This window comes from Aulonocara stuartgranti, assembly GCF_965226115.1.
Source record: "Aulonocara stuartgranti genome assembly, chromosome: 10".
Classification (NCBI taxonomy): Eukaryota; Metazoa; Chordata; class Actinopteri; order Cichliformes; family Cichlidae; genus Aulonocara; species Aulonocara stuartgranti.
In genome coordinates, this window is record NC_138946.1 from 35,004,943 (window position 1) to 35,020,340 (window position 15,398).

The 15,398-nt window shown below is 47.2% G+C and overlaps 2 protein-coding genes across 2 annotated transcripts in view; one reads left to right on the forward strand and one right to left on the reverse strand.

The window, feature by feature from the left end:
- The window catches only part of LOC309715586 (CXADR-like membrane protein), a 118,764-nt gene that overhangs the window by 13,516 nt on the left and 89,850 nt on the right, over positions 1-15,398 (forward strand).
- Positions 3,453-15,398, reverse strand: part of LOC309715589 (uncharacterized protein) — a 29,699-nt gene continuing 17,753 nt past the window's right edge. The window contains exon 2 of the mRNA XM_082548843.1: positions 3,453-4,304. Within this exon, the coding sequence (XP_082404969.1) occupies positions 3,616-4,266 (651 nt within the window). The 5' untranslated portion in view covers positions 4,267-4,304 and the 3' untranslated portion in view covers positions 3,453-3,615. The remainder of the gene's footprint in view (positions 4,305-15,398) is intronic.

The following is a 15,398-nucleotide window of genomic DNA, read 5'->3' on the forward strand; positions in this document are numbered from 1 at the left end:
ACATTTCCCCGGTGCTCGCCTCCCTTCATTGGCTCCCTGTCCACTTCAGAATTAATTTTAAAATTTTATTGTTGACTTACAAAGCCCTGAATGGACAGGCTCCCGGGTATTTGTCTGACGTCTTGCAGACTTATACCCCCCTTAGATCTCTTAGATCAAGTGAGTTTTTGCTTGTAGCTGCACCAAGGTCGAGGCTGGTTCATAGAGGTGATCCAGCATTTGCAGTTGTAGCGCCTAAGCTGTGGAATAACAGGCTCCCACGGTCAATCTTTTTAAATCTTATCTTAAAACGCATTTTTATTTACTGGCTTTTAATACAGCATGAGAGTTATTTGTTAATTCATATTTGGTGTTTGCTATCAATACTCTAAGTTATTTTATTAGGTATGTTGTATTCTTGTACAGCACTTTGGTCAACGCTCCTGTTGTAATTAAATGTGCTATATAAATAATTAAACTAAACTAAACTAAACTTTCTCCATCTCTAAAGTGATTACATCATTTTTTGTTGGCAGATTTAGAATGTAACATGCAGCGTTCTATAGATGGATACATAAAAAGATAAAAAATTACATGTATGTAGGGATGGGTATCGTTTAGGTTTTATCCGATACTGGTGCCAAATCGGTACTTTAGAAACGGTGCCGGTACTCAAACGGTGCTCAAACCGGTGCTTAAAGAATGGAGAACACAAAATTGGTCCAAAAACCTCTCATGTTCAGCTGGTTTTTTTGTAAAAAGATAACAATGTTAGCCTTTTCTGCAGCTATGGGGCATATATGGTATCACTCTTGGCTGGAAGCAGTGCTTAAACAATGGAAAAAACACAAACTTTGTCCAAAAACCTCTCATGTTTAGCTGTTTTCCACTTTTTCTTTGGTCGTTTTAGCCTTTTTGTCCAGGGTGAAGGGAGTATCTGCCATCAAACAAGAAGACAGCCGCATGTAGCTATGATGATGTTTGCTAATTCACCTTACATGCATTAATGTAATAACGTGGTTAGCCTACTCAACATAAATTACACACGAACAACATTAAGCTACTTACGCAGAGAAGAACGACTGCTGCTGCATCATCATCCTCATCATTTCTGCTACACTGGCAGGGCTAGGGGCCAGGACTCTCCTCTTCGGGTTTTTGGGGGATGTTGCTAACTCCGGGTCCGATAACAGGCACCACACCCGCAGTAGATGTGCACGGTGTGAGGTCCCACAGCAAGCTATCAAATACGGCGCATTTCTCGGCTTTAAAAAAAACCCGCTGGCGTGTCGCCAGGTGTTTCATCAGATTTGAGGTGTTACCTCCTTTGACAGTATCACAGTATCAGCTTAAAGCACTTGTTGCTGCTGAGTTTGCATATTTTGCTGTGAAGTACAACCAGACTTTGACCGCTTCGCCTTGGGCATTTTTAATCTGTAGCTCTGCTCTAAAAGAACGTACGTACCTGGACCCGCCTACTATCCTCGGAAACGTAAAATGATTGGCTAGAAGTGTATCACAGCTCAGGAAAAAAAAGCACCGAAATAAAGCACCGAAATGTGCGCTGCTTTTCGGTCTGGTTACTACCGTTTATGTCAGAACCGGTACCATCATGGCACCGGACACCGGTACCCATCCCTACATGTATGTGCTAACTTTCTAAACACTTTATTCTTGTCTTTAAATGAACTTTGTCTGTGTGTGTTTCAGGTCCTGCACTCTCAAAGACTGAATAAACCAGCATTGCAGCCATGGGTCAATGTGAGCATCACAGGGAAGGTTGAAGCCACCCACTGCACCTGTAAGGCCGGAGTCGTGGAGACCTGCAGCCATGTCACTGCTCTTCTGTTTAAAGTACACTCAACAAAAATATAAACGCAACACCTTTGTTACTGCTCCCATTCCCCATGGGATGGACGTAGAGACCTAAAATTCATTCCAGATACACAATATAACCATCCCTCCCAAACAGTGGTCACAAATCAGTCCAAATGTGTGGTAGTGGGCACATCTGCCATATTGAGATAATCCATCCCACCTCACAGGTGTGCCACATCAGGATGCTGATCTGACATCATGAGTAGTGCACAGGTGTACCTCAGACTGCCCACAACAAAAGGCCACCCTGGAATGTGCAGTTTTGTCTCACAGCAAAATGCCACAGATGCCACAAGCAATGAGGGAGCGTGCAATTGGCATGCTGACAGCAGGAATGTCAACCAGATCTGTCGCCCGTGCATTGAATGTTCATTTCTCAACCATAAGCCGTCTCCACAGGCGTTTCAGAGAATATGGCAGCACATCCAACCAGCCTCACAACCGCAGACCTCGTGTAACCACACCAGCCCAGGACCTCCACATCCAGCAGGTTCACCTCCAAGATCGTCTGAGACCAGCCACCCAGACAGCTGCTGGAACAATTGGTTTGCACAACCAAACAATTTCTGCACAAACTGTCAGAAACCGTCTCAGGGACGCTCAACTGCATGCCCGTCGTCCTCATCGGGGTCTTGACCTGACTCCAGCTCGTCCCCGTAACAGACTTGTGTGGGCAAATGCTCACATTCGATGGCGTCTGGCACGTTGGAGAGGTGTGCGCTTCACGGATGAATCATGGTTCACATTGTTCAGGGCAGATGGCAGCTGAGAATGTCCCAGTTCTTGCATGGCCAGCATACTCACCGGACATGTCACCCATTGAGCATGTTCGGGATGTGCTTGACCGGCGTATACGACAGCGTGTACCAGTTCCCACGAATATCCAACAACCTCGCACAGCCATTGAAGTGGAGTGGACCAACATTCCACAGGCCACAATTGACAATCTGATAGACTCCATGCGACAATGTGTTGCACTGCATGAGGCAAATGGTGGTCACACCAGATACTGACCGGTTCTGGGTCCCCAGACCCCCAATAGCGCAAAAAACTGCACATTCCAGGGTGGCCTTTTGTTGTGGGCAGTCTGAGGTACACCTGTGCACTACTCATGATGTCAGATCAGCATCCTGATGTGGCACACCTGTGAGGTGGGATGGATTATCTCAATATAGCAGATGTGCCCACTAACACACATTTGGACTGATTTGTGACCACTGTTTGGGAGGGATGGTTATATTGTGTATCTGGAATGAATTTTAGGTCTCTACGTTTATATTTTTGTTGAGTGTAGAAGCAACAGTGTTGATCTGTGGCACAAGGACTGTTACAGATGAACCTGCATACTGGGTTTTGCTGGGTAATATGACCAAGATACAATCAGTGGTTGGCCATAAGATAGACTTCTCCTCTTCAGCTGCCCCCAAAAAAGGCTCTCAATCAAAACATAAACAGACCATCCGTAGTGACAGGTAAAAGAAGCCGTCCTCAAAAAAGAAAAATTCCACCTGCTACTGTGGAGGAGTTGGATCAACTGATGGGGAAAATATTTCTCTAAGCATAGTTCTGTTCTGAATAACCCATAATGTTTTATTTAGGGCATAGGTGTCAAACTCTGGCCCGCGGGCCAAATTTGGCCCGCAGCCTAATTACATTTGGCCCGCGAAGCCATACCACATTACTATTAGAGCTGGCCTACTGGTATTATATACACCCAGCACGCCCCTGCGGGCGGTTTATCCTTCAAGCTCGGGTCCTCTACCAGAGGCCTGGGAGCTTGAGGGTCCTGCGCAGTATCTTAGCTGTTCCCAGGACTGCGCTCTTCTGGACAGAGATCTCCGATGTTGTTCCCGGGATCTGCTGGAGCCACTCGCCTAGCTTGGGAGTCACCGCACCTAGTGCTCCGATTACCACGGGGACCACCGTTACCTTCACCCTCCACATCCTCTCGAGCTCTTCTCTGAGCCCTTGGTATTTCTCCAGCTTCTCGTGTTCCTTCTTCCTGATATTGCTGTCATTGGGAACCGCTACATCGATCACTACGGCCGTCTTCTTCTGTTTGTCTACCACCACTATGTCCGGTTGGTTAGCCACCACCATTTTGTCCGTCTGTATCTGGAAGTCCCACAGGATCTTAGCTCGGTCATTCTCCACCACCCTTGGGGGCATCTCCCATTTTGACCTCGGGACTTCCAGATTATACTCTACACAGATGTTCCTGTACACTATGCCGGCCACTTGGTTATGGCGTTCCATGTATGCCTTGCCTGCTAGCATCTTGCACCCTGCTGTTATGTGCTGGATTGTCTCTGGGGCATCTTTACACAGTCTGCACCTGGGGTCTTGCCTGGTGTGATAGACCCCAGCCTCTATGGATCTTGTGCTCAGAGCTTGTTCTTTTGCTGCCATGATTAGTGCCTCTGTGCTGTCTTTCAGTCCAGCTTTGTCTAGCCACTGGTAGGATTTCTGGATATCAGCCACCTCCTCTATCTGCCGGTGGTACATACCGTGCAGGGGCCTGTCCTTCCATGCGCTTAGCGTACAGCCTCAGGGTGCTGGACTTGGGGTGAAACCCTCCATGCATGGTAAGGAGCTTTCTTGTCTTTATGTCAGTGGCTTCTATCTCCTCCTTTGGCCAGCCTATTACCCCAGCAGGGTACCTGATCACGGGCAGGGCGTACGTGTTGATGGCCCGGATCTTGTTCTTACCATTCAGCTGACTCCTCAGGACTTGCCTGACCCTCTGCAGGTACTTGGTGGTTGCAGCTTTTCTAGCGGCCTCTTCATGGTTCCCATTCGCCTGCGGGATCCCCAAGTACTTGTAACTGTCCTCTATGTCTGCAATGTTGCCTTCTGGTAGTTCAATCCCCTCAGTTCTGACTAACTTCCCTCTCTTTGTTACCATCCGACTACCATCTTCCAGTCTTGTTAATGATCTCACTGAGGGGGTTCAGGCCTATGCAGAACAGCAGTGGGGACAGAGCATCTCCTTGGTAGATCCCGCACTTGATGGTGACTTGTGCTATGGGCTTGGAGTTGGCCTCTAGTGTTGTACGCCACATCCCCATTGAGTTCCTGATGAAGGCTCTTAGGGTCCCATTGATCTTGTACAATTCTAGGCATTCCAGTATCCAGCTGTGGGGCATTGAGTCATAGGCCTTCTTGTAATCAATCCAGGCAGTGCACAGGTTGGTCAGTCTGGTCTTGCAGTCTCGACTGACTGTTCTGTCTACCAGTAGCTGGTGTTTTGCGCCTCTGGTATTCTTGCCAATCCCTTTCTGTGTGCCGCTCATGTATTGACCCATGTGCCTATTCATCTTAGCCGATATGATGCCTGACAGGAGCTTCCATGTAGTACTGAGGCAGGTTATTGGTCGGTAGTTGGAGGGGACCGGTCCCTTCTTGGGGTCCTTGGGGATCAGGACCGTCCGACCTTCGGTTAGCCATTCCGGGTGTCTCTCGTTAACTAGCAGCTGGTTCATTTGTGCTGCCAGACGCTCGTGGAGTGCAGTCAGCTTCTTCAGCCAGTAGGCGTGAACCATGTCGGGCCCTGGTGCTGTCCAACTCTTCATACTGGAGACCCTTTCTTGGATATCTGCCACTGTGATGGTTACTGGACCCTGTTCAGGGAGGTCGCTGTGGTCTGCCCTCAGATCCACTAGCCACTGAGCATTGCCGTTATGGGTTGCGTCCTTCTCCCATATGCTCTTCCAGTATTGTTCCGTCTCCAGCCTTGGTGGTGCTGTTCTCTTATTATTGTTCCCTTGCCACTGAGAGTACACCTTTGCTGGTTCTGTGGAGAACAGCTGGTTTATTCTCCTGCCTTCTATCTCTCTGGTGTACCTCCTCAAGCGGCTGGCCAAGGCTATGAGTCTTTGCTTGGCAGTTTCCAAGGCCTCAGGTATGGACAGCTTGCTGTATTTCTTATGCATCTTCTTTGTCGCACCTTTCTGCAACTCCGTTAGTTGGCTAACCTCCCTCCGTGCTACTTTGATCTTGCCCTCTAGCCTCCTTCTCCATGGAGGGTACTGCCCCTTTGTGGCTGTTCAACTTGTAGCCAAGCATCTCACTGATCACTGCTGCCGTATTGTAGATCAGCTTGCTAGTGTCGGTAATCGTGGTTGTAGGTATCGTCCGTAGTGCTGCATTAACATCATCTAGCAGACCTTCTGAGGGTACTTCACGTAATCTTGGTAACCGACTACGGGGGATACAGGTTTCAAGCTTGGCCATGATCCTATTTTTCAGGTCAGTTCCTCTCGCACTCAACGATCCTTCTCCTATTGCACTTGGGGCTATGTACCCAATCTCGGGTGGGGGTGATGATATCTTCCCCCTGACCTGGCGTCCTGACTCCTCCTTGCCATAGCATTTGTGTTGTACCTCGTCAATCTCTAGCTGTGAGAGCAGTCCCTTCTTTCGAATGTTGGAACACTGAGCTACTAGTTGTTTCGCCGTCATTGTGGATGTTGGATATCGAAGAATCCATAGGTCCCGCATCCTATTCATGTAGCCCCTTCCGCCGGGGTTACTTGCGTAGTAGCATTCCAACAACGCCCTGTTTTCGTCTCTTGCCCACCGATGCCTTCTTGTTCCAGTAGCCCACTTTTCGTCAGGGTGCCCTGGTTCCTCAACACCTGACGCGGACCTTGTTGATCCGGGCGACGTCCGAGCCGGCATGCCTTCATATTTATCTGTCTCGCTCATGTCTGCGGTAGGCTTGCTTAGCATAGGGGGTCTAGCCTTAGGACCCTTACTGGATACAGACGCCCCAGGCAGGAATCGAACTTGCGACCCTCTGCTCCAAAGGAGTGTAGTCTACACTATCCAGCTGATATATATATATATATATATATATATATATATATATATATATATATATATATATAAATAGATCGCTTCAATAAAGCGATCTATTTAAAACACAATCCACTTAATCCCACCCTCATTATTTTCCTTCCCTCCCTTCTCCATATATAATGGTGGTGGCTAACCAACCGGACATAGTGGTGGTAGACAAACAGAAGAAGACGGCCGTAGTGATCGATGTAGCGGTTCCGAATGACAGCAATATCAGGAAGAAGGAACACGAGAAGCTGGAGAAATACCAAGGGCTCAGAGAAGAGCTCGAGAGGATGTGGAGGGTGAAGGTAACGGTGGTCCCCGTGGTAATCGGAGCACTAGGTGCGGTGACTCCCAAGCTAGGCGAGTGGCTCCAGCAGATCCCGGGAATAACATCGGAGATCTCTGTCCAGAAGAGCGCAGTCCTGGGAACAGCTAAGATACTGCGCAGGACCCTCAAGCTCCCAGGCCTCTGGTAGAGGACCCGAGCTTGAAGGATAAACCGCCCGCAGGGGCGTGCTGGGTGTTTTTATATATATATATATGTATATATATATATATATTGTCTAGTATTTAAGCTTTGCTTGTTCCATATTCAGTTTTTCAGCAAAACTTGTTTGACTCCATAAGAAGAGATTCATTCTTATATCTGGAGGAAGATTTTTTTTTTTCAATAAATATTAATGTTAGCCCGCGACTTTGTTCCAGTTTTGAATTTTGGCCCACTGTGTATTTGAGTTTGACACCCCTGATTTAGGGGGTCTACATTTGTGCCTGACGTGCATTGCCATGTAAATAATTTGCATTTACTGAATATGTACTTACTACATATAAGTAACACTGTTGAAAAGTTGAATAAAGAAACAAATAAATGTTTGCCTTTTTTTTTTTAATTAAAACCACTTTGTAGAACATCACATCAGTAACAATGTAGAATCAATGTCATTAATAGTTTACAAACGACAAAATGTTCACATAAAATCATGACAGCATTTAAATAATATCACCCACTACTAGCATTCTGTAATTTACTCTCTTTTGAAAACTTAACACTACATATACAGCACAAGACTTTTAAGAGTATTTAACAAGAGCATGTTTCCCTGGTTTTACTACCACACTGGGGCACATGTTCACCCTCACATGGAAGAAGTAATCTGATTGGCATGCTGGTATGTAGTAGAGATGGCACGATACCACTTTTTTATGTCCGATACCGATATCATAAATTTGGATATCTGCCGATACCGATATGAATCCGATATAGTGTTTTTTAATCAACAAAACTGTTTTTTTAAATATCTTGCTGCATTTTGTATAAGTTCATACTCAAGTTTAAAACAACAACTACACTAAAGCTATTCTGTTATACCTGTATGCAAAAGAGAATATTTCATAGTTCAGCAATACTGATCAATCTAATAAACTTAGACCTACACCATCCTCCCTATTCTGGTATTTTAAAGAGTACTTAGCATAAATATTAAGCAACCTAACTAATAGGGTTCCAACTCCCAGCAACAACAAAAATAAATAAATAAAAAATAGGGAACCACCCCTCACGCTCCACCTCATGATGCTTAATCGACGTAATCAACCTTAATTTGATGCAGTGTGAAAAAAAATGCACAGAAATCAATTATTTTTCAAGAAATATTAAATAGATTCAACAGCTTTCTTCAACAAAATTGCAGACTGCACAGATGGTACCTTCCCAAAGGAAAAAGTACTATAGCTTACTAGGGTATATTAGACTTAATAGTCACTGTATACAGTAATTGACTTCTATTCATTTTACATCAAATTAAAACTTTGGGTGTCAGATAATTAATTATTAAAAACAAGACATTTTAAATGAGAATAAGAAAGAAAAGTATGTCTTTGTGCCCCTTTTTCCCTGTTAATGCCCTATCGGCCCCCCTGGCTAAACTTTGCTAGATCCGCCCCTGCACAGTTACCAGCGTCAGCTACGTAGAAAAAGATCCTGGTGTAGAAAGTAATATTAAATAAATTCTAACAACAGCTGATCAAGCTTAAATGTGCTGCTGTTGTTCAGCTGCTGGTTTCCTCTTTCTGGTGCAAAGTGGGCCAAAAGCAAACCAGAGACACGGACTCGCGACAGAAAAGCCGATCAGCTGATCATTGATCAGTTTCATGATTGAAGTAGCAGCAAGAAGAGGCAGTCGCTCCATATATCGCTTGTTAAGCTTAACGCAGGAATGTTTTACAAACATTCAGAGATGGACTTACACACTTGCTTTACTTCTCTCGGGGATAACTTTGTCGGAGATGAAATGCCGGGTAGCTAGCGAAGCTCCAAATGCTATCCAGACCACCACAGGTCCCGCATGCCACAGCCGCTCTATCACGTGATGCATACTGCTCCGACGTGCTAACGTTCTGAGGTGAGTTACGGCGTGTTGCAAGTTTTCTGAGGTGCTTTCGTGATATTTAATGGATCGGATTACATTTTTTATTTTTCTCCGATATCCGATCCAGTAATTTAGGTCAGTATCGGACCGATACCGATACGTAATATCGGATCGGTCCATCTCTAGTATGTAGCATGTGGTTTGAAGCAGGGATTTTGTAGTGCCCCATGTGTAGCGTTGGAACCCAGTCAGGATTTGTTTTATCCATTTCATAGGCTGGTTTGCTACAATAATGAAAAACAATTAGGAACTCTATAGAACGTATATCTACAAAATCACTCATTAGGATGTTTGTTCTAATTTGCTATGACCTATAAAACCAATAGGCTATAAAGAGTAATATGAACTTATTTAGATCCTACTCGTCTCACAGCTGCTATCCAGGCTAGATGCCCTCTTTTGGTAACATCCAATACATAAGCTCCCGCACGTTGCTTCTAAGTGGGTAAAGAATAAAAAGCGAGCCCATTTTCCAGCTTATTCCCTTCCCGGTCATGTGATCTAACAACTTACAACACAGCAAGGGCGAACCTTTGCTGATGCTTTTGCTCCTTTAGCCCTTTGTTTGGCCTGCTAAAATGGTGCCTCGGCAGTCACGTCCCCTCCCATGACATCATGCTCCAAAGCCCTATACCAATTTAAAAGATCAGAAAGATATATAGGAGCTAGTCCATGCAATGTTTTAAAAACAAGTGTCAAGATCTTAAAATCAATTCGAAAACTTATTGGCAGCCAGTGTAGCAAGGCAAGTATAGGGGATATGTGCTCTCGCTTCCACTTGCCAGTCAGAAGCCTTGTTGCAGCATTTTGAACCAGCTGTAGTCAGCCAATAGATGACTGTTAGGTCTGTCTAGCACATAAACCTATTCGCTGTAACGTTCAAGACAATTTAATTACACAACAAAAGCATTGAACACCAAGTAGGCAAAGTTCTTCGTGTTACTCATGCATGAGGGAGAGAACCACGACAAGTGCCGTTCCTTCGCTTGACCCCAGTCGCTCTCGTCCGCTCCCCCATAACATTGTTCTTTTATTGCGCTCACATGAATATACATAGGTTCATTAACATATGACGTCTACATACACACAAAGAGCACCTTGCCTGTGTGTGTGCGTGTGTGTGTGTGTGTGTGGGTGTGTGGGTGGGTGGGGGGGGGGGGGGGGGGTGTCAAGATGTGACCCTGTGAAGACTCCCCAAAGCTGGTGCTGACATAGCTACGTTTATCCTACCAAAAACCAATAAGACAAGGTACGACCTCTCTCATGCTCCCAGGATGTAGGTGTGAATGCCAGAACACTCTGGAATGCACACCAAGCCTTTGCAGACTATTAAGGATCAAACCTCTACCAACATGACATTGATTATACAACTCTAAGCATATATGAGTAGATATTTCTAAGCATAAATGACAATCAACCATACAATAACATAACAACGACGAAGTAACATCAGAGTAGAGACTGTTGCAGAAGTCGAGGCGAGGTGAAATAAAGGCATGGATTGCTTTCTCAAAGTCTCTGAAGCAGAGAAATGGCTTCCCCTTTGCAAGTAGGCGGAAGTGAATGAAGCTGTACACAGTACACAAGACAGTGCAGACACAACAGTGCTATAGAAAAGTGCAAAAGACTGAGTATTGTGCAAAAAGTAACTTGGTGTATGAAGGTGTGTGTGTCAGTCCCTCACTGTTCATATTAAGAATATGTGTTCCAGCTCAGCTTATATAGCGCTAAATCACAACAACAACAGTCGCCTCAAGGCGCTTTATATTGCACAGTAGATCGTACAATAATATATACAGAAAAAACCCAACAATCATATGAAGCCCTATGAGCAACCACTTTGGTGACAGTAGAAGGAAAAACTCCCTTTTAACAGGAAGAAACCTCCGGCAGAACCAGGCTCAGGGAGGGGCGGGGCCATCTGCCACAACAGGTTAGGGGTGAAGGGAGGAAGAGGGGACACAGCCAGAGATGAATAGTAACTAATGACTGAATGCAAATTGGTTGGTGTGAGAGAAGGAAGACAGGATAAAGACATGCTGTGGAAGAGAGGCAGAGATTAATAACAGATATGATTCTGTTAGGTATGGCTGTGTGCAGGCAGGAATAGGACCCAAGGTGCAGACTCCGGAGACAGACGTGAACTCAAAAAAGGCTTTAATTTAATACTCAAAATATAACATAACTGAAAAAACTCAAAACAAACTTAAACTAGAGAAATGACAGAACACACAGCTAGGAAAACGGTAGATCGCGACACAGACACAGAGAAACACTGGGCTTAAATACACAGAGGGAGCAATCAGGGAATGGGTAACAGGAGGGAAACACAGCTGGGACAAATCAGAACTGACGAGACCAAAGAAGCGTAACCTGAACACACTGAGATAAGACACAGACCTTCAAAGTAAAACAGGAAATGCATAACACAGACTGAACAAAGACACAGGCTCATAAGCAGGCACTACAAAGGGAACAGAGACGTGGGAACAGGGCAGACACAAAACACTGACTGAACACGGGGATATAGGAACTTAAGATACACATAGACGCGAACTAGACAAGGGGATGCAGGTGATAGGGGAGACAGAGCAACTAAAGAAGACAGAGACCTAAGCCATAAGACAGAACTCAAAGAAACCAAAAACTAGACAGTATAAATAATATCATAAACTCAAAAACCCTGGGTCGACGACCCAGGCATCCTAACAGATTCAATGCAGAGAGGTCTGTTAACACATAGTGAGTGAGGAAGGTGACTGGAAAGGAAAAACTCAATGCATCATGGGAATCCCCGGCAGCCTACGTCTATTGCAGCACAACTAAGGGAGGATTCAGGGTCACCTGGTCCAGCCCTAACTATATGCTTTAGCAAAAAGGAGATTGGCATATAATTAGCTAAGACTGCTGGGTCTAGAGATGCTTTATAAGTAAAGGTTTAACTGCAGCCAGCTTGAAGGCCTGTGGTACATAGCTGATTATTAGAGGTAGGTTGATCATATTTAAGTTTGAAGCATTAATTAATGGCAGGACTTCTTTGAGCAGTTTTGTAGGAATGGGGTCTAAAAGACACGTTGATGGTTTGGAGGAAGTAATTATTGAAGTTAACTCAGAAAGATCAATTGGAGAAAAAGAGTCTAACTTAACATCAATGGTACTAAGAGTAGCTGTAGATAATATTATATCTGTAGGATGATTATTGGTAATTTTTTCTCTAATGATTAAAATTTTATTTGTGAAGAAGTTCATGAAGTCATTACTAGTTAACGTTAAAGGGATGGTTGGCACAACAGAGCTCTGACTGTTTGTCAGCCTGGCTACAGAGCTGAAGAAACCTGGGTTGTTCTTATTTTCTTCAATCAGTGACGAATAGTAAGATGTTCTGGCTTTGCGGAGGGCTTTCTTATAAAGCAACAAACTATTTCTCCAGGCTAAATGATGATCCTCTAAATTTGTAACACGCCATTTCCTCTCCAGCTTACGAGTTATCTACTTTTGGCTACATGTTTGAGAATTATACCACGGAGTCAGGTACTTCTGATTAGAGACCTTAGTTTTCACAGGAGCTACAGTATCCAGAGTCGTACGTAGTGAGGAGGTAAAATATTAACAAGATGATCGACCTCTGTTGGCGTAGCGTTCAGGTAGCTGCTCTGCTCTGTGTTGGTACAGGGTATTAAAGATGCTAACAGTGGGTGGATTATATTCTTAAACTTAGTTACAGCGCTTTCAGGAGACTATCTCTCCACACCGTTACATATTCCATATGTACGGGGTAACTCTGTAAGACACACACCCCGCGAGGAGACAGTGCAACTGAACTGCCGAGAGTGAAGGTGCCGGGAGTCAGTGACAACGTAATAGGCACACCACCCTGGTCAGGGCTTCGCAGACGCAAAGGCCGAGCCAAGGGGCGAAGGCAGCAGTCTGCAGACGCCAGACTGGCCTGAACCGGTCATGCAGGATGCTGGACTGCAAGTGACCGCAAGTGACGCAGGGCCGCTCAAGGTCAGCCCAGGAACCGTGAGGCAGACCGTCAAGGAACGCAGCACACCAAGCTGTCAAGTAGCATCCTGCTGGTTGCATAGGCCTACGACATGCGGGCAATGCCAGGCAGAGTCGGCGCTACAGGCTGGAGAACTCTCACTCGCCACAGCGAGGTCCGACTGGCGTGTAAGCCGGCAAAGCGGGCAACATGCTAGGGGAACACAGCCAGCAACCGCAGGTCAAGCTAGGGATGTGACCCGTCCATCCTCTAGACAGTGACATAGTGCCAGGGAGAGAGAGCCTTTTGCAGCAGCTCGCCCACTCAGTGGATGGCCGGGCTAGGACGAGGCTCTGGGCCTGTTCCAGGAGCAAAGCAGCTGACCTGCACCATCCATGAAAGGGGAAGGGCTGGTGGCTCAGGCCACAGAGGACCCAAGTGATGAGCGACCCAAGGTTCGTCACGAGGGCATAGCAGCCATTCTGCACCGTACAGGCTGGAGAACACTCACTCGCCGGCTGAAGAATCAGACACAGTGAGGTCCGGCTGGCGTGTAAACCGGTGAATGCGGGCAATATGCCAGGGGAACACAGCCAGGAGCTGCAGCAGCTGATATGCCAGAGATAATCCAGCTAAAATAGGCTGGTGAACGCTTACTCGCCACAGCGAGGTCAAACTGGCGCGTAAGCCGGCGAATGCGGGCAACACGCCAGGAGAAGACAGCCTAGAGCTGGATTGCAGCCAGGGACATGACTCGTCGGGGATGTCAGCTCACTAAGCCGGCTCTGCCAGCCACGTAGACCCGCAACATTTGGGCAATCTGCCAGACAGAGAGCCAGCGCCGAAGGCCGGAGAACTGTCAACCGCTGGCCAATCCATCAGATGCAGCGAGGTCCGACTGGTGTATAAAACCGGCGAAGCACGGGCAATATGCCAGGGGAACACAGGCTACAGCAGTGCTGGCCACTTGGCCCCACTCAAAGGATGTCAGGAGGGAGGAGGGCAGCTGGAGGACAGCGGAGCCTAGGCTCCGCGTCCTCCCCGCCTCAACTGAACATGAACACGCCTGCATAGGCCCCTCAGCTTCTTCACAGCGAGGTGGCCGCAGGGTAGACAGGCAGTTCCATCAGCCAACCCTGGTCGCTCATAAACATCAAGTTCCTGACAATCAACCTTCACCAGCCCAGGCCTCACAGACGCAGGGCCATGGGAGGTAATGCTGTGGGAGGGGCCTGGAATCAGGCGACCCAGACATGGGTTCACTCGTCCGGGCCCCACTCCAGTGGTAGCCAGAGGGGATGGAACTTCCTCAACATCCACCTCACGATAATCAATCTCTACCGGCCCAGGCCTCGCAGAGGCGGGGCCATGGGAGGGAACACTGCAGCCATCATCCCCATTTAGCCTGAGAGGCACAGGATTGGGGCGGGCACTCCATGCCCAGCCGCCTGCAGCTGTCATGTCAAGCCACCAGCAGGGCATAAGTAACCCTCACGCCCTGTTAGGGCATGCCGCCCTGTCCAGGGAAGGCCCGAAGTGGCAACTAGGGACCGGGGGGGGGGGGGGGGGGCTATTGGAGGAGGGGTCAAAGGCAACTACACCTGCCATGCACGGCAGCAACCAACTGCGGGCAGGGGACCATAAATGCTGGGAGGCAGGGCACTCAACTGCCTGCAACCAGACCAATCAGGCAGCTGCGGCACCTGAGGCAGGACGTGCTGAGGGACTAGATGGCACCTCAGGAAGGGCTAATTCCCACACCCGGCATGCTCCAATCAAGAGCCGAAGGGACCCATCTCGCCCGACACTGTGCCTGGGGACCAGCAGGGGGCAGCCCAGGGACAGGTGGGCAACACCTGAGAGAGGATGGAAGCTTCAACATCCGCCACCTGATAGTCAACCTCAACCGACCTAGGCCTCACAGAGGCGGAGCCATGGGAGGGACGCTGTGGGAGGGACCAGCAGTGAATCAGCAACAGGTGTGGGAGGGGACCCAGCCCATGACCTGCCTATCTGGTGTCCACAGCAGTGGCAGCCATGTTCCCCATAGTAGCCTGCTCTCTCATTTTTGGAGGCAGGAGAAGGGGGAGGGGCGGGCCATTTAAATGGTCTTTCAGAAAACCAAGCACGGTTTGTCTAGTTCGTGCTGGCAACAAAGCATTGCATGGAAGCATCAGCTTCTTTAGCCAACACAGTAGTGATGTGTTGGTCACAAACGAAACGGCTCTCAGAGCCGACTCTTTGAAGTGATTAACGTGAGCCGGCTCCTTATTGGGAGCCTT